Consider the following 24,587-nt stretch of genomic DNA (forward strand, 5'->3'; position numbering starts at 1 on the left):
AAGATTGGTTCAAGAAGCGGGTCTGAGCCTTATTGGGAAAGCTGGGTTTCCTTCTCTTGGGATCTCATGATGGTAATGATGGTAAAGAAGCTGGATTTATTTGCCACCATCACTGCTTTATGTTAGGTATGATTGTGTGTTCTTACCTGGGTTCAGTCATACACAGTACCAGATATGTGCCACTTGTGCTCCACTACTGTCTGACTCAGGCATAGGCAAACTCAGCCCTCCAGATGTTTTGGGACTACAACTCCCATCATCCCTGACCACTGGTCCTGTTAGCTAGGGGTGATGGGAGTTGTAGTCCCAAAACATCTGGAGGGCCAAGTTTGCCCATGCCTGGTCTGACCTATTTAATTGTTCAGAGCTCACCTGGGAACCAATCCTAAACTCAGGTTTCCACAGTTCTGCAAAAAGTTGTGATTTGCTCAGTGGCAAACACCAAATCATGGCTATGATGTGCCACATGTGTTGGTCCCTGAAGTACTGCGTATATAATCCAGAGTCTGACCAGATAAAGTGGTTCTGTGTAGATACTAAGTCATCCAACACCACTGTGTGTGCTTCTCCAAGACCACCTTTGAGACTGCCTCTGCCAGCTCAGGTAGGAATGTTGTTGCGCACCCTAACACAAACACGTACTTGTTTGAATGCCCACACCGTACCTCAGATTTTCTGGCTTGGAGTGACATACACATTTTTTTAAAAAAAATATAATTCCTGCTCTTTTGTGCAGATCTGGTTTATTAGAAAACTTACATTCTAAAAATTATCTTTTAGGGAAAAAAGCTATGCACACAGCTGAACAAATACCTGTGTGTATGCTCACAACAGACCTCAGGTTTTTGGAATTTATGGTGAGTGGGGAGGTACTAATTAAGGGAAGGAATCCTGTGGTCTAAACCACTGAGCCTCTTGGGCTTGCCAATCAGAAGGTTGGGCGGATTGAATTTGCTCTGTCCCAGCTCCTGCCAACCTAGCAGTTTGAAGGCATGCCAGTGCAAGTAGATAAATAAGTACTGTTGTGGTGGGAAGGTAAATAGCGTTTCCGTGCACTCTGGTTTCTGTCACGGTGTTCCGTTGCCTTGAGTATATCGCTTGTGAAACAACAACAAGCATCACCTTGGAGAAGACTTGGTGCTTCTCTGCACCTTTTCCAACAGGGAGTGTACAGCGTGGTATAATAGAGCAAGTGATAGGCAGGTAGGGAACACTGGCCCTGGGGGCTGAATGTGGCCTTCAGAGTCCTCCATGAAGCCATTGACAATCACTGGTTTCTGTCACAGTGTTCCATTGCGCCAGAAGCGGTTTAGTCATGCTGGCCACATGACCCAGAAATCTGTCTGTGGACAAACGCCGGCTCCCTCGGCCTGAAAGCAAGATGAGTGCCGCAACCCCATAGTCACCTCTGACTGAACTTAACCATCCAGGGATCCTTTACTAATTGAGGAGAGGGAACAACAACATCCAGTGTGAAAATATCCAACTAACATCACCCACTAGCATGGATAGGAAATGTGGAGGTGTATGGACACAGCCCTAGGCTTTGTTTGGTATAAATTTTCTTTGAAAGAACTTGCTTTGTAGGTACTATTAACACTGCTGTGTCTGCCACCATTATGATCACATTGTGTCTATTTTCTTTTCGTTGAGAGCATCTTCAGCATGTTATATCTTTCACAGATGATAAATCATGGCAGTTTCACAGTACAGGAGCCAGGCACTGGTAATAACTTATCACCACTGAACTTTCCTTTTCCTTTATTGCATAGTTACAACCTTCTTAGCAAGAAAGATTGTGGTCACAGATAAAAAGCGTTTAAATGGTGGGCATCTATCAAATGAAGTAACCCAACATTTAAAGGTATTAGCAGTGATTGCAATAGATTTTAACAGATGGACTCCCCCACCCTTAAGACATCCTATTAAATTGTATTTAACATTCTATTACTCATTCCGAACCCTTCAGAAAATGGCAGGATGGAAATAAAAATCAGAGTATCAAAGAACACTATACAAGATAATAAAAACAGTCATTTGGAGAGAGTATTTGACATTGCGGGATACTAGATCCCTGCCCCTTTAAACCACTGCCGTGGGCTGATATGCTGTAGGCATGATAATAGTAAAAGACGACCCTTTGAGGAAGAAAAGAGAATTTGAAAAGTTATTTCATTAGAGGCCATTTTAAAGGCTTTCTAGCTAGATTACATAAAATTGAATCATTTTGTACACTGCTCAGTTTTATTTGTGAGAAAGGCAACCCCCTATTTACCTTGAGGTTGCGTTGCAAGGCACTGCGTGTTTAAGTGAAATTGTTTATATTTGAAACACAATTTTAAAAGCCTGCAAACATCCAGTTCTGCCTCACCGCACCCCACCCGTTTTGGTGATGATTTTGTGACGTTTTCAGGTCACTTCCAGGTCCAGCATGTGATGCCCATGTGTGCAGTCGTGCACATATTGAACCCACATAAATGGGGTTTTCCCGGTATATAGGTTTGTTTCCGTCTGGCTTTTTTTGGTCTGATGTTTTCAAGTCACTTCTGGGTTTGGCGCCTTGTGCGATCGCGCATCAATCAGACACATGTCAATTGGTTTTTGCCTGTATAATGTTTGAATTAGCTCTTGGAGGCAGGCTTCAGAGGTCTCTGAGAGAAAGAGGAGCCTGAAGATTAGCTTTTAAAAATGCTCTTTAATGCCCTCACCATTTGTCTGATGTGTGGAATATACTACTGGAAGGCCACTTGTGACAGACTATAGGATTTGCTACACACAACACTTCCATGTGAGGCTAAGTCAGGTCATACATTGTTTATCCAAACATTAATGGTTGGCCAGCAGCCCAACCATGCTAAGTGCTTGTGTCTCAGACATAAACTAATGCTGTGCGCACTGCAATGTATGGAAATCTATCTTGACATAACTGGGTAAGGGATCAGGCCCTGTCAGGCCTGAGCTCTAGGCAGTGGTCTGAGCTGACCCGCGAGCCTAGAATTGCACCAGGAGATCAGTCAAGAGACAAAGCCAGCAGCTGAGACCAGTGTGTAAACTGGGACCAAAAGACAAACCAGGAAGGATTAAGGATCCAATCAATAACTTTCCTGTTTGTCTACTCCACTGCTGTTTTGTTTACCATGTTCCCCCATCTCTCCTATCTAGTGAAACTAATAAGGTAGCCTTGCTAATTTTCACCAATGCCTGGTCCCTAGTATCTGGTGGAAACTGATAAAGTCAGGGGAAGTCATTGACCTTTTCTTCAGCACTTCCCCTACTCTGCCTCTTTGAAAGGGCCTGAATAGTTGCACCAGCACAAGTATAGATAGTAATACTTGAATTTAACACAACAGTGAAACTAACGAGGCATCAATAGAACGGACAAGGTTTTTTTTTTAATTTCACAGAGTTCAGAGAGGGTTGACAGTGAGGGAAATAGCAGATGAGAGCAGCTTGGAAAAGGAGAGGAAACTGGGTAACATGCAACACATGTTAATTATGGCCAAACACACTGCAGCAGCACACATGGATGCCTTCATCTGCTCCAGCTGCAACAAAACATGTCTCTCCTGCATTGGGCAACTGCCCAGCAATTTGTCTTCACCCCCAAAGGTTCACTCCTCCATTGTCTTCTGAGACAGACAGATGCCATCAACATACACACAGAGAATGAATGAATGTGTGCATACAGAGAAAATTTTAAATGTGAAAAAATGCTTACAACACAGGCAGGTTGGAATGCAATTACAAATTCACTTTTACTATCCATTACTACAATTGCCCAATAGTTGATTTCTGTCTTTCATGGACAACATGGGAAGAGGATATGGAACGCATTCTGCTTCAAATCTGTTCCTTAGGCTCTGATACAGACTTCCCACACTATATTCTGTCTGTGGGCTAAATACTTTTTCTGTCTGTAGGCTAAATACTTAGTACTGAATTTTAAGTCCCTCTGATAGTCTTTTTTTGCTAAAGGCTGTGGTGTAAATGCCTCAAGTAAATAAATGCAAAGTTGGCATCCCATGTACATTATGCTAGAGTTTTGCAACTACATTATAGATACCAGTTCTGCTTTGGAATTTTGTTAAGGTCTCAAAAAGTATTACTTTTTATTGAGAAAAGGAGTAATGTTTAATTTCTGCCTTCTCCAGATATTCACCTCATTCTTGTACAGGAGACTGTAAATGTTGAAAACTTCCTAATTATTCATTCTCAAGCACATGCACACACCAATGACTTGTCAGTCTCCCACACAAAGCACAGCAGATAATCTTGGATTTTTCCCCCAGGTACTTTTCAAATGGCTAAATAACTTCTTAGTACAAGTAGAGGAAGGCGTAGGCCGGTTCCAGGAATTCTCTTGCTCAGGATCCCAAGAATCATTGTCTTTCATCACCCAAATAGGCCTTGGCAGATGGTGTAGCAGAGTGTGAGATTTGTAGGTGTAGCTCGTTTTCTGGCAAGGTGGCTTAAACAACAACAACAACAACTTAGAGTTATTATATCCAACAACTGAACAATCCTTTCTGTTTTCTTTTCCCTATTCCCAGCTAGTATTGCCAGAATATTCGATCCATAGCCTTTTCTGTATAATGTTTCTGTGTGCTCAAGAATGGCTGACCCTTGGCTTGAATATTCCTCTGCTTTTCTATCACTTCTGGAGGTAAGTCATATTCCTGCTTGGAAGTTCATTGTTTGCCTTGCTGCATCTGTCAATTCCAGAGAAGCTTAGATAGGCTAGTTTTAGCCTTTTGGTTTTAGTAATCCAGGAGGCTTTAAGGCAGACTGGATTCTCCCAATAGTTCCCGCTTTCCTCTCCTTTAGAACAGTAATCACACAAACAGTCTTGTAAAAGGTAAAAATTTGCCCACTCGGAGTGCTTGTTGAAGAGTAACAGATACAGCAGCATTGTTCAGGCAGGCTTAAAATGGTAGTTCAATTACAAATACATACTTAAGTCTAGCTTAAAATGGAGTCTGAGCTTGGAGCTCAGACTTAGCAGATGTTCTACATCAGGGGTAGGCAACCTAAGGCCCGTGGGCCGGATGCGGCCCAATCGCCTTCTCAGTCTGGCCCGCGGATGGTCCGGGAATCAGCGTGTTTTTACATGAGTAGAATGTGTACTTTTATTTAAAATGCATCTCTGGGTTATTTGTGGGGCTTGGGAATTCGTTCGTCCCCCCCCCCAAAAAAAATAGTCCGGCCCACCACATGGTCTGAGGGACGGGGGACCGGCCCATGGCTCGAAAAGGTTGCTGACCCCTGTTCTACATTGTTGGAAGAGCAGAAAGAGGAAGAGAGCGTGGCCTGGCAGGCAGGATAGCTACGCCCTTCCCTTGTCTCTCACAGAGTCCTCTCTAGCAAACTTCAGGAAAACTCTTGTCAGCTTCAGCTCCTATCATTTGCCTATCTAGCAAAACATGAATTGTTGGCTTGACTGCCTTTTAAGTATCCCACAGCCCCTAGCTTCTCATGACATGGCTTGTGTATAGGCTTTTCCTTCACCAGGTGTTTCCTTTTCTTTTTCAGGTATTTCCACTGTCCAGCAGACAGTACAGAGCTAGCATATGACCCTCCTGCAGTAATGAATGCAGACACCTTGATCTACTGCCAAAGAGAGGCCTGGTGTAAACTAGCTTTCTATCTCCTCTCCTTCTTCTACTATCTTTACTGGTAAGCTTGGTCTCACTTCCCTCAAAGAGAGTGGTAAAGACCTTAGAGGAAGGGTGGGCAAATCTTGGTGCTCCAGAGTTGTTTAAGTACAGCTCTCATTGTCCATCCTGGAGGCCCATATCCCTGTCTTAGAGGGTGGATCTGGGGGGCCACTGATTTCCGCACACCTGCTTTAGAGGGTAGAGCGATTGTGGGTGGACAGAGGGTAGAGAAGATCTATAGTTATTGCAACTAAGAACAACACTTAACAAAGAACAGGCAGGGTAATTACCAGTACTGTTTGCTGAGGCTTTCAGATTCTTTGTGCAAACCTCTGATACTCTATTAAGGTGTAGCGCAACAATATATGAGTAACTATTTTGTGTAGCAGTCTATACATTTTAACATTTTCTTCCTTCCCTGGTACACATCTTGTACCAATTTCTGCTCCTATTTTTGAGTCATCACAGAGTGACACGCACAGAATACTATAAAACCACTGGGCACACCCAAGTGACCAAAATGGAAGGAAGCTAGCAATTTTCAGGGTGTGTTTGTAAGCGAGGGATTTCCAGTACTTCTATATATATATATATATATATATATATATATATATATATATATATATGGAATGAGAGATTCCCCACCCCCACCCCGGCCGCAGATAGAAGAGCTAATGAAAGACCATTAGAATATTAGAACAACTTCCTAGCCAATTATTCATGAAGGTATTCCTTCATTTTCTTGGGCACATTTAGGATCTAGCCAATGAAGCTTTGAAGTGCCATAAAGGAGGTGGGGCAGTGTTTCTGAGGCTGCATACACACTCCCATTTAATCTGCATCCACCACTGGTTAGGGAAATGTACACATGACTTTAACCACAATCTATATCTATATCTATCCTGTATCTGCCCTGCTTGCTTCTTATGAAATATTGCATTTTGATGCATTTTCCCTCACCCAATTAGCTCTGATCCAAATTAAGAGAAAGAATAACCTAGTTATGGTTTAAGATGGTAACGTGTACACAGCCTAAGAAGCTGCTTTTGCCCCTTAATCCATTGCACTGCCGCAGCCCTACCTTAGTTGTGTGCCACCAGACCTAACACACTTCTTTTGTGAGCTGTTAATACATCAGGATGTGTGCTCATGCTTCATTACCTGGAGAAAGCTACCATGTATAAAAGCAGCAAAACACTTTTCTGGCAACAATACCTTTTATAGATTATATAATCTGCCATTAACCTCCGCAGACTGTTTATAAGTAAAATCAATTTGGAAAGAGTACAGTGAATAAAGTAAACTGCTGACTGTTCTGAAATGGGGACAGAGGAGGGTGTTTGGCAATGCAAGGAGGACCGAATTCAAGGAACAGGAAGTGGAATGGCAGAACACTGCCCAGATTGCTAATAGGTTGAGAGAAGAACCATGTTACCTATCGGAGAGGCTGAACCAGAGGTGATGGCAACAGATCCATGTGTTCTAAACATGTATCTGCTCCAAACATGTAGAAAATGGAGAGCACAATCAGTTTTTAAGCAGCAAGAGGAGTGAATGGTTGCAGAGCACAGGTTCCTTCCCTCCCCTGCCACACAATAAGTTATTTTCCACCTCAACCAGGCTGGTGTCCCTTTTGATGCTAAGACCAGACCTATCTCCTACTGAAAAGTTCCTCTATGGACATATCTGAAGGTACGTGATTTAGCAATCTTGTGAAGCAACTTGGGTCTGGGTTTGGTCAGTTGGGACGCCACCTCAGAACACCATGTATGTTGTCCTGAGCTTCAACTGTGATGTTTTAATATAAAATAGGGTTTTAAAATGTATAAAAACAAAAAAACTGCACACAGAGGTCTGCTCATGTCTAATTTGGCTGCTGCTGGAGCATATCAGTGTGTTTCCTTAGAAGTGTTCTACAAAGCAATAGTCTTTAATTAGGTGTGAGTTTGTGTGTATTTAAAAGGACTCCACTGTTTAGCTATGGCCAGAATTACATTATTTATGGCTCTTTTCCAAAGAAAAAACCCCCTCTCATTAATCTTCATTTTTCTTGCATCGCAAGGAAAAGGGCGGGGGAGGGGGAACATTTAAATAGAAATCCTTCCTGTACTTCAGGGAATTGCTGGCAGAAATTTCAAAGATCAAACACACTATTGCAAAAGGTTTCTTCTTAGTATCAGACAAAGCAGAATTTCTGGCATGTCTTGGAAATCACTGGGGAAACGGTAAAAATAAAAATATCCTGCATGTTTCCCCATTCTCCTTGTAAATCCATCATAATTTGGATATAATATGGAGTTGCCAAAAAGGAGCAGGTTTCACATCCAGAGCAAGGAAGGAAATGGGACTTCCGGGTCAGCATAAGGGGAAAGGGTTAGGAAGCTAAAGGAGGTGCTGCAATATTCAAAGGGATCTTTTCATACTGTACCTTTTCTCTTTATATACAGCATGATCTACTCTTTAGTGACTTCCTAATTCAAAGAAGGCGTTAAAGACTGGAAACTACAAAGGGTAGAGATTAAAGACAAGCTGGTCTGCAGTCACGCTTGCTATATGAAGCACCACAAAGAAATGGAAGCTTTGAACCCAACCACCATACTGGATGTAAAAAGGGGGGAAATCATTAGAAGAAGTTTAAAAAATTGAAAGTAATAGATGGCTGAACAAACTGCTTCTCCTGCTTACCATTCTGTGTTTTACATCCTTTGGGATTTCCAGTTCCCCAGCATGATCAAAACAAATACGACTATTGAATATGGCCTCATCTGCATGTGACGGGAGCAAAAGATTCTGTCATATTACTTTATCATAGAACTGCAACTCCCAAAAGGAGGAAGATTTGTTCCTTACCCCTTTTTCCACAGAGGGGCTTGTAAAGCAAGATGGCTGCCTACAAATACTGACCAAGAAGATTGCTGTGAAGTTTTGATGTGTGATTCTCTGCTCCCAGAGTATAATCAGTTGCTGGACACAAGCTGGGAAATACCTGGCTAAATTGCTCTTTGCAATTCACATGGCTGAGGAAGAAAAGAAGCATCTTGTCAATTAGAACACATTGGCAGAAACACGTTCAAATTATGCACCCAGCCATTCTCACTTAAAGGCTTTTCTTGTGGTTGATCCTCCAGTGATTTATAGTAGCATGTCCAAGCAATGCTGAACCAATTCAGACACGGTAAACTCAATAGTACTAGTCCGTTTTTTATGATGACACAATTATGTCAAGCATCCTATATAGTATAATATTTCCTCTACTGGAGGAAAAATACTAATAACACACGAAGGAATGGTGTGGCAGAATGTTCTGCAATACAGACTGCAAAAGGACCACATTACTTTAGTCTGCAGTCTTGTCATGTGGTTTTAGGTGTATGGTGCAAGAGAACCTGAAGTTAATGGGACTATTCACCCCCCACAAGCATATTGAATAGATGTTGTAGAGCATAGTAATAAATGGTGATTATTATTAATTTTTGTATACAAGATTTCTAATTTCATCTGAGATATCATGCTAATTTGGTTGGCCAATATGGGCTGTATGTGTCTGCTGTATGTCTGCTACATACACACATTTCTTATATATATATTATTTATTTAACAAAATTTGTAGACTGCTTAATCGCTAAAACCTCTATGCACACATATTTTTTATGTGTCTCCAGGAGTGTAGACTTCATTCTATTGTCTTTAAAGTTGTAATCCCTAACACTTTACTAGGGAGTAAATCCCACTGAACTCAGTGGAACTTACTTCTAATATGCTTAAGGGTGCTCTGTATGCAATAGATTTTAAATTTGTACTTCAGTTTTTTGAACTACAATTCTCTGGCATAAAATATAATCTAATTTGTTACCCAAGATGTGCACCCTTACATTAAAAAATATACAATTAAGGTGGGTCAGAAAAAAGGGGCAACTTCTTCACTCTTCTGCTTTGCACTGTTGCTGTCGCCAGTATGCCAAGCTAAAAATCTCAACAGGGTGCTGCTGCCTGCCCTGAAAGGAAGGAGAGACTGCAGTAAATAACCTGGTGGTGGAAGTCTCTCTTTTCCCATGATTTCAGTGAAGAGGAGATAGACTAACAGCACAGTCCTATACATGTTTATTCAGACTATGAGTTTAGTTGGTCTTACTCAGGTAAGTGGGTATATGGTCACTGCCTAAGGGTTTCAGATGAGTGTTTATTGTGGGATCAATACTTCTCATGCATGCAGTTTTTATGCAGCATCCATATAACTGTGTTAGTATCAAAAATCCCCCCTGTCCTGTTTAATGTAGATTTCTGGGAGAAATTTGATTAAATGACCCATTTGTGGTATCTTAAAGGTCTGTTTGCAATATTAAGCCTTTACCTGGAACCACCATAAATCTGCAATACTGTGCACGCTTACTTGGGAGCGAATGTCACAACCCCAAAATAGACGTGCAGAGTTGTACAGCTGTACAGCTAAATGTGAATGGTGAGCCAACTCCCATTGGATCAGGTAGAAATTGGAAAGCCGTTCCATTGACCTCCATGAGGTGGTAGCAATAGAAACTTAGCTCACTCAGAACATTTTGCTTTGGTTAAAGATAAAAAGCAATTGATTGAACGCCAGTACATATTATTGGCTTGAAAATCTGGAATGTTGGTGCAGCAAGTCTGCTGTGTGCAACCATCACCCAGTTGACTAAAATTTCATCTTTCTGTTGTAAATCACTGCAAAGTTGAGTTAGCAGTATGGCAACAATTGCCTTGGTAAGGTAGCTTCTCTAGTAAGTTTATTAAACAAGGCAATAATCAGAATCTTCTTTTGGGGGCTGCTTGAAGTAAAATAATAACAATCTTTTCTTAAAATACATTTTGTTGTTGTGAATGATACACATATTCTGAATGGGTAGTTCTTTCTGTGAATGGCTGGATCAATAGCTGAATAGTGCCTCACAAAATGCCACACACACCTTCGAATAAACCCCACAGAATTAAACAGGACTTACTTCTGAGTAGATATGCATAAAATTGTGCTGTTGGGCTGCAGTCTTGTACCCATGTCCCTGGAAGTAAACCCTGCTGAACTCAGTGGGCCTTACTTCTGAGCAGATACATATAGGATTGCACTGTTAGTGTATCCATCTGGTTTGGAGGGAAGGTGGGGAACAGGTTATGCCTGGCTGAAAATAAGGGTGGGACCCAGGTGTGATTTCTAGCCTGGGTCATGCACTTCCTACTTTTATGTTAATAAAAAAATAAATGATTGTGAGCTGCTTCTAATCTGCATTCTCTTGCAGATGCAAGTCCACTGAGGTGCTACACTGAGCAAATTTCCAAAGAGCTTGGATTAATGACTATGTACTCACATTATGACTGAAATAGCAAACCGCCTTGGCCTTGCACATCAGCTTTCATACATTTCTTTAGTTGCAAGGCTGGAAGCAGCCCCTCCAATGGAATGCTGTTCCCCATTCTTCTAGCCTTACTCTGTACTTCATTTAGTCACAGTAATTGCACTGATCATGAATAAAATGTCATTGTTCTGACTGGTTTGATTCCCAATACGCCAAATTGATGCAGGAAATAGAATCCTTTCCCTGCTAACAATTAGCTGCGTTTACTGTAAAACTTTTTGAGTGGCTTCCTGCTGCACAATGAGTAATAGACAAGTGTGAAAAGTATGTCGGAAGGAGGCATTTCCTTAGCTCTCTGTAGTCTCTCTACTCACCTCTTGCATGCTGAGTAGAGAGAGGAGCTACAAAAAAATCAACAGCAATAGGTATGTGCATCTGCCCAGGCAAACACCTGACTAGCAGGATATGTTTGTACATGTACTGAAATCAAGAAACTTTGCACAACGAACAGTATATAGAACCTGGACTGCCTCCACAATTTTCTTTTTCTGGATTTTGAGTTAAAAAGTGAGGCTTTGGCTTGCCTCAGACCTTGCGTGCTTCCAGCAAACATTGTCATTTAAGAAGATGCATGTGTACATTGTCATTTGAGGCAATTGCACATTTGTGAGTTTACTGTGCAAGTACACTTTATACAACAGACCTTGATATTATTGCAGGCTGTGTCCTCCTTTTAACATTTCTATTAATTGTGCTACAATTAATAGCTACAAAAAACTATTTTCCTCCATCCTATGCTGCTTGAACAGTTTCACCAGATCAATATTGTAGTCCCATTCTCTTCCTAAACACAACTGGGTCTGCTCTGTGTGTGAATTCTTGATCTGATGATAGATGATAGATAGATGATAGATGATACATAGATAGATAGATAGATAGATAGATAGATAGATAGATAGATGATAGATAGATAGATAGATAGATGATAGATAGATAGATGATAGATAGATAGATAGATAGATAGATAGATAGATAGATAGATAGATAGATAGATAGATGATAGAGACTTCACTAAGGCAGAAGTCATTTTGCCTGGGGTTGTTGAGTTGGCATCCATCTGTCTTGAGAAACAGTGGAGTACACCTCCAGGATTGAAGTCAAACTGCTGGAGAATCACAGTGCCTGCTGTGGCTGCAAAGGCTCTTAGCTGCTGCCTCCCTCCTGGTTTTTACTGTGTTAGCAGCACCAAAGTGACCTTTCTAGGGCACATTGCTGGGCAGTGCATATGGAGGTCCTGGGCTGTCCAGATGACAAGACTCCTCTCTCTTGGCCTCACCATCTGCCCCCTCATTTCCCTCTACAGCACATGCAGAAACCTCCTTCTTGACCCTTGTACCCACTATTAGCCTTGCTCGCTCAATCCACTGGTGTCTGACTTTGCATGCAGGTGAAGTCCCTAACTTGCCAAGGTTTGACACCCACTGGTTACCCTTCTCTGGTTTAGCCATCCAGTTGAAACCATTTCCCAGTTTGTGGCTGCTGCATCCTGAAAGCTTCTAGGAGCCACAAGTGAGAGCTAAGTGCAGGATGGGGACCAAAGGTGAACAAACTACCCCTCTCCTAACATCCCATGCACCCCCATAGAATTCAATAGAACTTACAGTATATCTGAGTAGACATGGTTAGAATTGCAGGCTAAGATTGGAAGTCTCTGCAAATTCACCTGGGGGTAATCCCCATTGAAAACTGGGATTTACTTCAAAGCTGCTGCTGCTGCTGCTGCTGCTGCTGCTGCTGCTGCTGCTGCTGCTGCTGTTGTGCTATCCAGAGCCAAGTCATGTTTTGATGTGGCAGTTTGTTAATCCCTGGCCTCATGGTTCTCCCCCAGATGAACCACAAGCCACAAAGCTTAGCCACAACTTGTAGTTTGTCAGGACCAAATTAATGTCAGATTGGATCTGGATTGTAAACCCCCCCCCCCTTTTTTTTACAGGTCTTAAGTGTAAAACATGGATCCTGTTAAGTGCCAAGTTACAGGTATTCAAGTTGTATGACTTTTCTGAGTTCTTTCAGCTACTATCAGCATCCTTCTGAATCAGGCCTGTCTTTTATAGTTTCTTCAGTGTGAGAACAAGCCTTGGCAATTTCTTATGAAAGAAGGGTGTCTGTTTTTCAACAGCTAGCATAATTTATCACAATAGTGTGGGTTAATTTCAGAAAACTGAAAGCAAGTGTGAAGTCAATAAAAAAAATCAGATTATTTGAACTAGAAATCAACTTAAAATATGCATGTAATAAAAATGTTTATTGGCCAACTGTAAACTGTGAATCAAGAGGGACAGAGTTTTCCACAGAATCGTGGGTGGTGATACCTCACCACAAGAGTAATATCTGGGGGGGGGGCGTGTTTGTTGACCAAAGCCCCAAATCCCACTGGGCATGCCCAAATCCTTGGGCACAGTTGCATTTTGGATTCTGCTCTGACAATGTAAATAGCAGAAAAATGGATTGTGTGATACCCTTCCTGCACAAAAGAAAATAAAGATTTTCTCTCATCAAACTTACTATTACACAATTTGCTTTAGTGTATAGGATTTATAGGACTGCTGCGATGATCAGATAGCTAACATCTTGTTTTCACAATGTTTTGTTTCCAGAGTCAATGCAATTATCTTGATAGCTTGCTAGCTAAACACATTTATTTGAGAAAGGACATAGTTATGGCTTCTTAGGTGCCAAGGAACATCTTGTCGCATTTAATCTTGAGCAGATTAACAGCAACTTTGTCATCTTCAGTCCTCTGCTCATTTAAGACAGAGGCTCTTCACCTCTCAAGTCCACGTAAGGATATTAAATATCTCTTGCTCATATCAATGCTCATAAAAAGGGCAATTTTCACCCACCTATTAGTTTAGTTTTATTGTATTAATGCAGCAACAAGAAGTTTCATTTTGTTCATTCTGTAAGCAGTCACACTAAATTGTGTTTGGGAAGAATACCCTCAGCTGTTCAGGGTACAGTACACCTAAATGTGATGTGGGAAATCAAGGATTATGATCACTCATAATAACTCTTTTCAATTATCTATAGCAACTCTGAATCAGATTTGGACTGGAGAAGCCATGGTGAGTGGGTGTTCAGCCTTTCACCAGAACCATTTGTTGGACTACTTGATTGGACTTATCTCTTGCCTTTTTGCCAAGGTGTTCAAGGCAGCTGACGGTTGTAAAATACTAAAATAGAAATGTGACAATATACAGAACAGCAAAGTTCTCCTGGGATAAGTGGCCTGGGTGTCATCAGCATTTTGATGGCACTGTCCTGCAAATCTCCTAATGTCCACTCCCTTTTCCGATCTTATTGTATAGCGTTACATTTGCACCAGTGTTAATGCTAACAGAGCATTGAAAGGCAAACTCCTCTCCTTCCTAGCAGGGAGAGATCATCCTCTGCCCAAACCCTCAAAGCAACTGACTGGTGGGTTGAGAGGAATGTGATTTCCATGGGGAGTAACGTGCATAGGGATGGCTCCTCCATGCCCGCCCCCATTGCAACCAGACTCCTTTCAGTCTGCCAAATAGCTGTGGCTGACGTGAGAAGGGCAAACAGAGCAGGGGCACACACTGCATGCTCTCTCTCTCTCTCTCTCTCTCCCCTCCGTTCTTGTGTTTGAATTTCTCCATCCCCCTTTCAGAGCAAGTCAAGCCATAGTGATACATATGCACCGTTGTTAATGCTAACTTGGCCAACTTCAAACCCTGGTTGGTAACTGGTTTAAAGCTAACCACTGTTACAGAACAATCCTGACCATGGCTACTCAGAAGTAAGTCATATTTCATTCAATGGGGCTTGCTCCCAGGTAAGTATGACTAGGACTACACCCTTAGTGTTACTGTTGGCTGAGATGTAATGCAGCACCATGGTTAATTCCAAAGGGGAAGGGAAGGGGATCTCTCAGCAGGAGATGGGGAGGAATGAAAGGAAAGGAGATTACAAGCCTGTGGTCTGCTCTTGATTATGGCGAGGAGATTGGGAATGTTACACCCACATGAAGTCTTTGTTATGAAACGTAGCCCTTTCTGTAGTGTTTCTGGAATATGTAACAGCATATAGATTTCACTTTATACCTTGATCAAGTTACTTCAGCCTTATGTGTCCCTGTGTTTCCCATTTGTAATAAGCTGAGATAATAGCATTGCACCCACAGGTGTAAAAGCATTATGAAATTAACTTAAAGATGTCATAAAACTTAAGAGCTATGTTAATATTCCATTTCAAAAACATTGTCTAGCTTCAGAATAATAGTGTGGTTTTTTTAAGGTTAGTGTGTCTCATGTCACACCATGAAAGTTTCCTTAGCAGCATAAGTCTTTAAAATTGTAATGTAGAATTATCTAGGCTTTAAGGAGCTGGGAGTTCTTATTAGCGTGGAAGGCAGGCCTTCTTTCAGGTTCACTTCAGGTCTGCGGCATTTTGAATGAAAGAAAAGGTGTTTTATTAGCAATCAAAGCAATTCATAGTTCCAGAGCATCTGATGTGCACCGGTGTGCTGTGTAGGAGTATTTTAGTTCTGACTGTGTGGTAATTATCCAAACTGAGCCTGAGCTGACAGGCAGCATTCAGAACTATCTAGGTTTATTGAAATTCATAATGTGAGAAGGGGGGCAGAATCCAGTTAGGTAGGCAGACAGTGTGGCTTGTACCGAGGTTGATACAATGGCATCCTTTGCTTTGAAACTGGAGCAAATCTATCCTGCTATGCTGGCTATGAGAGGCAATTTCATTAGAAAAGTTCTGTCAAAATGTAGATGTGTAGGCATGTCTCTGTTTCTACAGTGGCTAAAATGCTTCTGGAATGCCCTATGACAGAGGCAGCCAACATGGAGCCCTAAAGATGCTTTGAACTACAACTCCCATCCTTCCTGGCCATTCACCATGCTAGCTGGGGCTGATGGGAGCTGTAGTCTAACAGTGTCTGGAGGGCACCATGTTGGCTGCCCCTGCCCTATCTCTATGCTTAGTGCCAATCTCTATGCTTAGTAATGCCATAACCCTAACTTGAAGCAGTGGCCTAGCCTCTGATACGGGGGGAAGGGAAGCAGCTGCGTCAGGATGCCAACTGTGGAGGTACTGGCTAGGGCACTTTACGGTTTTTGGCTCTTCAGCAAGGGGTGGGTGAGGGTGGTAGTCAGAGCCAAGGAGTACATAAGTGGAGATTTGGCGCAACTGAAAATAGTGTGCACTTCCATTCAAGGAGTGAAGGGGATCTGCTCCATGTCTCCATGCCAAGACAAAAGTGTGGCAGGTTGTTATCTGATAAATGTTGTTTGCAGATGACACTTACTTGACATCATTCAGCCTGGACACTGAGATCCAGTGCTGAGGGCCTTCTGGCGGTTCCCTCATTGCAAGAAGTGAGGTTACAGGGAACCAGACAGAGGGCCTTCTCGGTAGTGGCACCCGGTGGAACACCGTCCCTTCAGATATGAAGGAAATAAGTAGCTATCCTATCTTCAAAAGACATCTGAAGGCAGCCCTGTTTAGGGAAGTTTTTAATATTTAATGCTGTATTGTTTTTAACACTCGATTGGGAGCCACCCAGAGTGGCTGGGGAAACTCAGCCAGATGGTGGGGTATAAATAATAAATTGTTGTTGTTGTTGTTGTTGTTATTATTATTATTATTACTTGACAGCACAATCTGAGGAAGCTCTCCAGAGTATCATCAACCGTTTTGCCCAAGCCTGCAGGGACTTGTTTGGAGGTTTTATCAGGGGAGCACAGCTATCATATAGTCTTGACCGAATAATGGTACACTCGTTATATCTGGGATAGACATCCTCTTCCACCAAGTGCGCAGCCTTGGGAGCAATGAGGGAGGGAGGGGACACCCGCCTAGCCAACCAGATCAGCCAAGTCAACCCTGGCGATCAATGGGGTGACATGTCACAGCTAGATCCCCCTCACATTTCAATGAAATATTGGATCCTGAGTTAGATAGAAATACACCGATAAGGAAGAAAACATCTTTAGTCAGGCAAACGCTTAGACAATATATGCAATAATTTAATCTGATAGAACCATGGCCAACCAAAAGAGATTACATATTTCTGTCAACCCTACACCATAATTTCTTTAGATTGGATTATTTTTTAACCTCATCCTCACTGTACCATCAAATTCAAGATTGTAGTATTGACATCAGTTATGTATCTTATCATAATGCGGTTATCCTGAAACGTGATTTTCATAAATTGACTAAAGTAGGGAAAAATTGGTACTTCAATGTCTCCCTACTTAACGATAAGGAATTTACACAACAAATGTGAGCAGAGGCTGTACAATACTTTGAACTGGATGCTGAGATAGCATCTGCACGTATATTTGAATGGGGAAGCATACAAACATATACAGATTTATTGGTACCAAAACTTCATCAGTTGTATGATGAGATACCTGATAAAGGCATCTTATCAACAATATTTAACCAAGTTTATATCACAGTTATTCCCAAATCAAATAAGGATCACACAAAATGTGTGAATGTATCTTTGATGTTGATACAAAAAAATTACTAGCAAATAGAATCCAACAGGTAATTGCGGCGGTAATTGAGAGGGATCAGACCGGCTTTATAAAAACAAGACAGGCTGCAGATAACATTAGATTAGGATTAGACATTAGATTAGTGGTAGATTTGGTTGATTTAAATAAAAATAAAGATCAGTTTGTAGATCCTGTATAGGTCACTACATCCATAGCAGGTGCTGTAACTCTCCAGCTGTTTGACTTTACCCCCGATGCTGCAATCTTCCATTGTCTCTTGAGACACATCGATGTGAACAAATGAATAAATAAATCCTACACGCACTTCAAAACCAATAGTGCAGCTCCGCCATAGCAGCCCCCAAACAAGTTAAAAATGCTTTATTTAAAATATCTGTAAAAACCACCCAGTTCCCAAGCCATTATGCCACATCTGTTTCTGATGACTGATGCTGTAACCGTAGCAACAGCAGCAGCACCACCATCACTCCATGCTAGACATTGTGGAACTAGACATTGTAGTAAATGCATGGCTGTCACTGAGAATAGTGCTGCATATTTCGTTCCCTTCACCCACTCTATACTGTCTAGGTCAGGGTTGCCAACATGGTGCCCTCCAAGTTTTGTTGTCCCTGACCATTGACAACAATGACTGGGGCTGATGGGTGCTGTAGTTCATCAACATCCGGACTACAGTGTCCTGATGTCATGTGCATTATTTACTTCTGTCATTCACTGCCTCTGGCAGGGGGCACAGCAAATACACAGTATCATGATATCAGGTTCTACGTGGCGAAATCAGCTGCTGTTTTTGGTAGTAGCCAACTGTGTATTATAACGTAAAGCCTAGTCTCATCACAAGCTGATTCCTGACTAGATCCCAATATGATAATTCATAACTGTACTGTCAAAGCAATTCCCCATCCTTGACAGCACAGGAGCTGATGGGAAGAAATTCTTAGTTTATGCAGAATGAGGGTAATTCTCTGATTTAAGCTAAGCCGGTTAATATGCTTGCAAATCTATTTCTGGATGAATCTTTGCATAGCTAATTTAGCACTTGAAAAGCAATATCATATCTGAAGTACCAAAAAAGCAATCTCTGCTTACAAAGTAACCAAGACAATTGAATTCAGACCAACAGAAGCAGTTTCCAACAGTGCACTCATTTCTATTTGAATGCTCACTTGAGAACTCTTACATTCCAGGTTCAATGGCAACATTAATTGATATATTAATTGCATGAACATATATATACCACGAGAGTGGAGGTAAAATGTAAAACTGAAGCTAGCCAATCATATGGTCAGTGTTAGAAAGATTAGAATCTATACTAGTGATTTTAAAATGTTCTTGAGATGATGACAAATAGTGCTCATTATAGGTATCACTTATGTTGAAGGATTTCCCTCCTGATTTTCTAATCAGGTAGGCTGGCAAGATAATAGTACAGTACAAAATCTATAAAAGAAAACATCCAGGCATCCTAACCACACTTATCCCAAGAGGGCTGGCACTTCCAGGTAAGCCCATCTGCCAGCAGGATGTGTACGTCAACCCTGGTGCCTGAGTATGCCAGGTGCTGACATTGGCCCTGGATAAAATCAAAAGGCTTGCCTGCAGTCCACCCTCAGCCCTCAAGATTCAGTGCCTAAACAAGAGGAAGAACAAGCAACTAGTAGGTTCTCTGAGTGGAGAAGACAGATAATACTATTGGATGACAAAACAAAGGTAGAACTGCTCAAAACCTGTTTTGCCTCTGTCTTCACCCAAATGGAAAGCAGTACCTAGCCTGCTGATAATAGAGGATGATGCAAGAGGAAGATGTAGCTCAAGATAGGAAAACAGGTAGTAAGGGAATATCTAGTGACTTTAAATTAATTCAGATCTCCAGGGCCTGATTTATGCACCCAATGATGCTAAAGGAGCTTGTAGATGTAACCTCAGAGCTTCTATCTATAATCTTTCAGAATTCTTGGAGAACAGGAAAGCAGACTGCAGGCGGGCAAATGTTGTCCCCATCTTCAAAAAGGGAGAAAAAGAAGACCCAGGTAACTACCAACCCCAAGAGTGCTCACTGTTGGTTCCTTATCACCCTGGGGAAAAGTGACACGTGGTGTGCCACAAGGTTCTGTACTGGGCCCGTTGTTGTTCAACAGCTTTATAAACAACTTGAATAAAGGAATTGAGGAGCTGCTCATCAAATTTTCAGATGACACCAAACTGGGAAGGGTAGCTAATGCCACAGAAGACAAAACTGGGATTCAAGAGGACCTTAACAGACTGAAGAACTGGGCCTAAACTAACAAAATTTATTTCAATGGGGACAAATGTAAGGTTCTACACTTAAGCAGGGGAAGGCAGTTGCACAAATGTAAGATACCACTCTATTCTGCCTTGATCAGACTTCACCTTGAGTATGTCTCCAGTTCTGAGAGACACATTTTAAGAAGGATATTGACAATCTGGAATGTGTGCAGAGGAGTGCAACCAAGATGATCAACAATCTGGAAGCCGTCTTATGAGGAATAGTTGAGGGAGTTGAGTATATTTAGTCTGGATAGGAGATGGAAAGGAGATATGATGGTCATCTTCAAAAATATTAAGGGCTGTCAAAGGGAAGATGGAGCAAGCTTGTTTTCCCCTGCTCTGGAGGGCAGGATCCAAACCCATGGCTTCCAGTTACAAGAAAAGAGATTATAAACCTCAGGAAGAACTTTCTGATAGTAAGAGCTGTTTCACAGTGGAACAGATTGCCTCAGAAGCTTGTGGACTCTCCTGGCAGATTTTTAAGCAGAGATTGGATGGTCACCTGTCATGGATGCTTTAGCTGACATTTCTGCATTGCAGGGGGTTGGACTAGATGACCCTCGGGGTCTCTTCCAACTCTATTATTCTGTGATTCTATGAAATCTCTGTCTATACCCTTTCGATGGAACGTTTATTCCAAAAGAGATAAACAGAACAGGATGTTTTCTAACTCCAAATTATTTAGGAGGTACTTGATTTGTTAATCAGTCCAAACAGAAAACAAATAAATAAAGTATAATGGTGCCCTTTTCACTCATCCCTCATAGAGCAGTTTTACAGATTTCTAGACCTATTGCCTGCTGTTTCTAATGGAATTTTAATGGCTCTTACTTCCGAGAGATTTGTTTTTGAACAGTGGGAGAGTGTAAAGATTTGGACTCTCCAATCCATTTATGAGGTCAGGTATAATAACATCGCATTTGAAGCTCGGTATGAAAGAAACCACAGGGTATTCCTAAGCAGCACTAGAAGCAGCAGGGGAAAAAAGCCATTCCCCCAATTGCATTGGTCTTCTCATCAATTAACTCATTACTGGAGTCAAGCTACCAACCAGATGCAGCAAAGAAACAGAAATCACGGAGCAGAAGTGAAGAAAACGTTTCAGAACCATTTTTGAAGTGCAGAAAGGATCATCTATATGAGTAAATCCTGTTTCTTTTTTCCACACAGACGTTATGAAACAAATCATTGGGAAATGTCACATTTAAGTTCGTAAACATTAGATAGAAGTGTATCATGTTATGATAGCCTGGAGAGTCATAACGGTAGTGCACTGCATACTCGGAACAGAAATAGATATATGTATAAAATGTCATTTTACATTCACCTCTTCTTGTACTAGATGATGAATGCTGCTTTTTGAATTAGCGTTAGATCATACTATGGCAGTGCAGCCAGTTACAAGATTTGCTAAACTACTCAGCTGTTTATTTCCTTTAATATTTATTCAGATGTGTTTATATAACAATTGAACAATCTATCTTATGATATTGTTTATATATTCAGATGCTCTATTTGCATTTGATAAAGCATTTAATGAGATTTTGCCTCTCTCCCCCATCATGACACTCTGTATAGTTTTATTTTATAAATGACACAATCACTTCACTTATCTCTGGATGCCTCCTTTGTTATTGCCTCTGCTCTGAAAATATCCGCAGTCTTCTCCTCTGCATTGTATTGAAGATGGCACCTTTTTCTCTCAGTCGTGGCTCTGCCTCTTCCCACTCATCTGAAGGACCTGCACTCCTTGTAGGAAGAACAGTCATATGCCTTCCATCTTGCACCCCTTCTGTTTCATTCCCTGTCTCTGTTTCCTGTACTGAAACTGAGAGACAAACAGTGACAAGAATCATTTCATTGTCAATATCCTAAATGGTCCCCAAGTGCCTCAAATCCGTGTGTGTGTGTTTGTGTGTGTAGATTAGATATGTGGTGTTTATGTTTGTGTACATGTGTGTGCATGGGGGGAGGAAGAGACAGAACTGGGCCCCCTGAGAGCCTATAGGTGGCCTCAGTGGGTTCCTGGGGCAAAGCCTGTGATCATGCTCTGCCTGTCCTTGTGGCCAGTCTCTGAAGACTGGCATGGGGCAAGAGTATGGCAGTGTGCTCAATTCACAGGTTCCCTATCCATCCTCCCTTCATTGCAGCCATCTTTGCTGTGGACAGCACTTGGTCAATGGTTGACAGGCCTGAGAATTTTACCCACAGCCTTAACTGGCTCGTAGGCTGTGAGATTATTATTTTTTTGCCTTCCCCGTGGCAAGGCTGTTTATTGGCTTTCTCACCCTGTCACAACTTTTCCACTAGTGAACCTGGGTAGGATCCATTGCTTATGAGGGGATCCCCATAAGCAATGGGGGAAAGCGTCTGCCCCAGTTGAGGGGAGGGACACAAGTTGGCAACTATGCACCCATGTTGCATGTGGGCCCACATGCCTGGCGGCCCTGGCCTGCACCATCATGGAGCCTACCAGCTTGCCGACTCCCTTGGTTATCCCAGCAAGCAAGCTGGGCAATGACGTCCGCCAGCAGGTAAGCTGCCCAACAGACAGATCCTTATCTTATGCTGCAATAAACTGGGGGTGTATTGTTTCCAATAAAGTTGTATCCATATTTAACCCACATTCTTTTCTCTGGCTCGTTATCATCATCATCATTTTTAATTTGTATACCACCTTTCTATCTTACAATACTCAAGGCAGTTTACAGCTGAAGAAACAAAAAATTACATCTTTTAACAATCCAATGCAATACAAAAATGTGATAATAAAACATAACTTTAAAATAGGCAACCTCCATCAAAAAAGTAACATTCAACAATCATTAGAATAGTATAAAATAATAATATCAACATATAAAAGTTAAACAGAAATCCACTCAACAGTTACAATAATATCTAAACTATAATCAATAAAACAACGGCAAGCCACAGTACATAAAACAATACAATACACATTGAGAAGCAGAGGGTAGAGCAAGGCAGGTGGAAAGAGGCCTTGCCTGATGGAGTCTCTCCCCTCACAGTTCTTCCTCCAGGAACAGCTGCCTTATGAAGACTCCTAGGGCCGGAGGGTGGGGCAAGGCAGGTGGAAGGAGGCCTTGCCTGATGGACTCTCTCCCCTCACAGTCAGGCTCCTTGCTTTCCTTGCTTTCAGGCTCTGCCCTCCACAGGCATGTGCCTGGTGTACAGTAAGAGGTATTTCTGTTGTGTGTAGCCTCTGTGTTTAGCCACAACTAACAGTCAACCTAGACATTACAAACACACACACACACATCACAATAAGCATATGACAGCTGAAAACAGCAGCAGCGATATGTTTATTATGCCATCTGCAACTCTAGAATTTCAGCCAAAGAACAGACTTAGAATACTCAATACATATTTTTTTATGCTAACTGGCTTTTTGAAGTTAACTGCTCTAACAAAACAAAACAAAATCTGTAGACAAACCATGAACAGTAAGGTAAAAGGTAAAGGACCCCTGGGTGGTGAATGTCATGGGCCAGGAGTCGACTTCGCCTGCTGAGCAGCAGCCTGAAGGAGCTGATCAACCGCCTTGCTCCTGATGAGAACCAGCTGGCTCCAGGTTTCTTAAGCAGGGGTTCCAGCCTCAGTCAGTTGGTGGAAACAACATTTGCCGTTCTTGGCCAGACCTTGCTGCTGCTTGCTTCTTGTGACCTTGGACCCTCAGCTTTCCTGAACCCTGGATTGTCTGACTATGTGAACTGAGATACTCCTGACCTTAGGACTAGACTGAACCTTGTATACGGCTGGTTGGCTGGCTTCTCCAGAGCCAGTGTGGTGTAGTGGTTAAGAGCGGTAGTCTTGTAATCTGGGGAACCGGGTTCACGTCTCCACTCCTCCACATGCAGCTTCTGGGTGACCTTGGGCCAGTCACACTTCCCTGAAGTCTCTCAGCCCCACTCACCTCACAGAGTGTTTGTTGTGGGGGAGGAAGAGAAAGGAGAATGTTAGCCGCTTTGAGACTCCTTCAGGTAGTGATAAAGAGGGATATCAAATCCAAACTCTTCTTCTTCTTCTTCACTAAGCTCTGCCGTGGCTGAACAGCACAAGACTATGACAGTGAAGTCCAGTGAAAGGTGGCTATGGGTTCATCATCTCACTTTTCAGGCTGAGGGAGACAGTATTTGTCCACAAATAGCTTTTCTGGGTCATGTGGCCAGCATGACTAAACCGCTACTGGTGCACGAGGACCGTGATGAGTGCCAGAGCACATGGAAATGCCATTTACCTTCCCGCCGCAGCAGTACCTATTTATCTACTTGCACTGGCATGCTTTCGAACTGCTAGGTTGGCAGAAGCTGGGACAGAGCAATGGGAGCTCACCCCATTGCGTAGATTCGAACCAGCGACATTCCAATCAGTAAGCCCAAGAGGCTCAGTGGTTTAGACCACAGCGCCACCTGTGTCTCTACCATGAACAGTATAAAAAGCAAAGTTAATAGCTTACCATAATACTTCACCACTTGATGAAGGGTGAGCTATATATGCATACATTCGGATAGTCCATTGCTGACAGAAAGAAGAAGGATGAGTTTGGTGGATAAATACAGTTCCTAATATGAAGAGCTCAAGTATGGAGAAATAATCTGGTCTACAGGTACATGCGTAAGCAAGCTAGCCCCCTGGCTGGCTGGGTTAAGTGTACCTACGCAGTGATTTATTTCTGTCCCTAAAATGGAAGCTCACAGAGGATGTAAATCGTTGGAAGATAATTGAGGAGATTTTTT

General features: G+C 42.1%; 1 protein-coding gene and 1 long non-coding RNA gene across 3 annotated transcripts in view; one reads left to right on the forward strand and one right to left on the reverse strand.

Annotated features, from left to right (window-relative positions):
* CNIH3 (cornichon family AMPA receptor auxiliary protein 3) overlaps positions 1–10,250 on the forward strand; it is a 61,541-nt gene extending 51,291 nt beyond the window's left edge. The window contains exons 4-7 of one of the 2 annotated variants that reach the window (XM_083434595.1): positions 4,551–4,663; positions 5,530–5,673; positions 7,275–7,346; positions 8,102–10,250. In XM_083434595.1, the coding sequence (XP_083290721.1) occupies positions 4,551–4,663; positions 5,530–5,673; positions 7,275–7,344 (327 nt within the window). In that variant the 3' untranslated portion in view covers positions 7,345–7,346; positions 8,102–10,250. The remainder of the gene's footprint in view (positions 1–4,550; positions 4,664–5,529; positions 5,674–7,274; positions 7,347–8,101) is intronic. The other variant, XM_083434596.1, reaches the window with a different exon arrangement.
* An 11,097-nt stretch (positions 10,251–21,347) lies between these two features.
* LOC310674841 lies at positions 21,348–23,055 on the reverse strand. Its single transcript, XR_014509783.1, has 2 exons — positions 22,836–23,055; positions 21,348–21,661 (listed from the first exon to the last, which is right to left on the reverse strand). It is a non-coding gene; the product is annotated as an uncharacterized lncRNA (long non-coding RNA).
* Between the last annotated feature and the right edge of the window lie 1,532 nt (positions 23,056–24,587).

The sequence above is a fragment of the Podarcis tiliguerta genome, assembly GCF_965153285.1.
Source record: "Podarcis tiliguerta genome assembly, chromosome: 3".
NCBI classification, from domain to species: domain Eukaryota; kingdom Metazoa; phylum Chordata; class Lepidosauria; order Squamata; family Lacertidae; genus Podarcis; species Podarcis tiliguerta.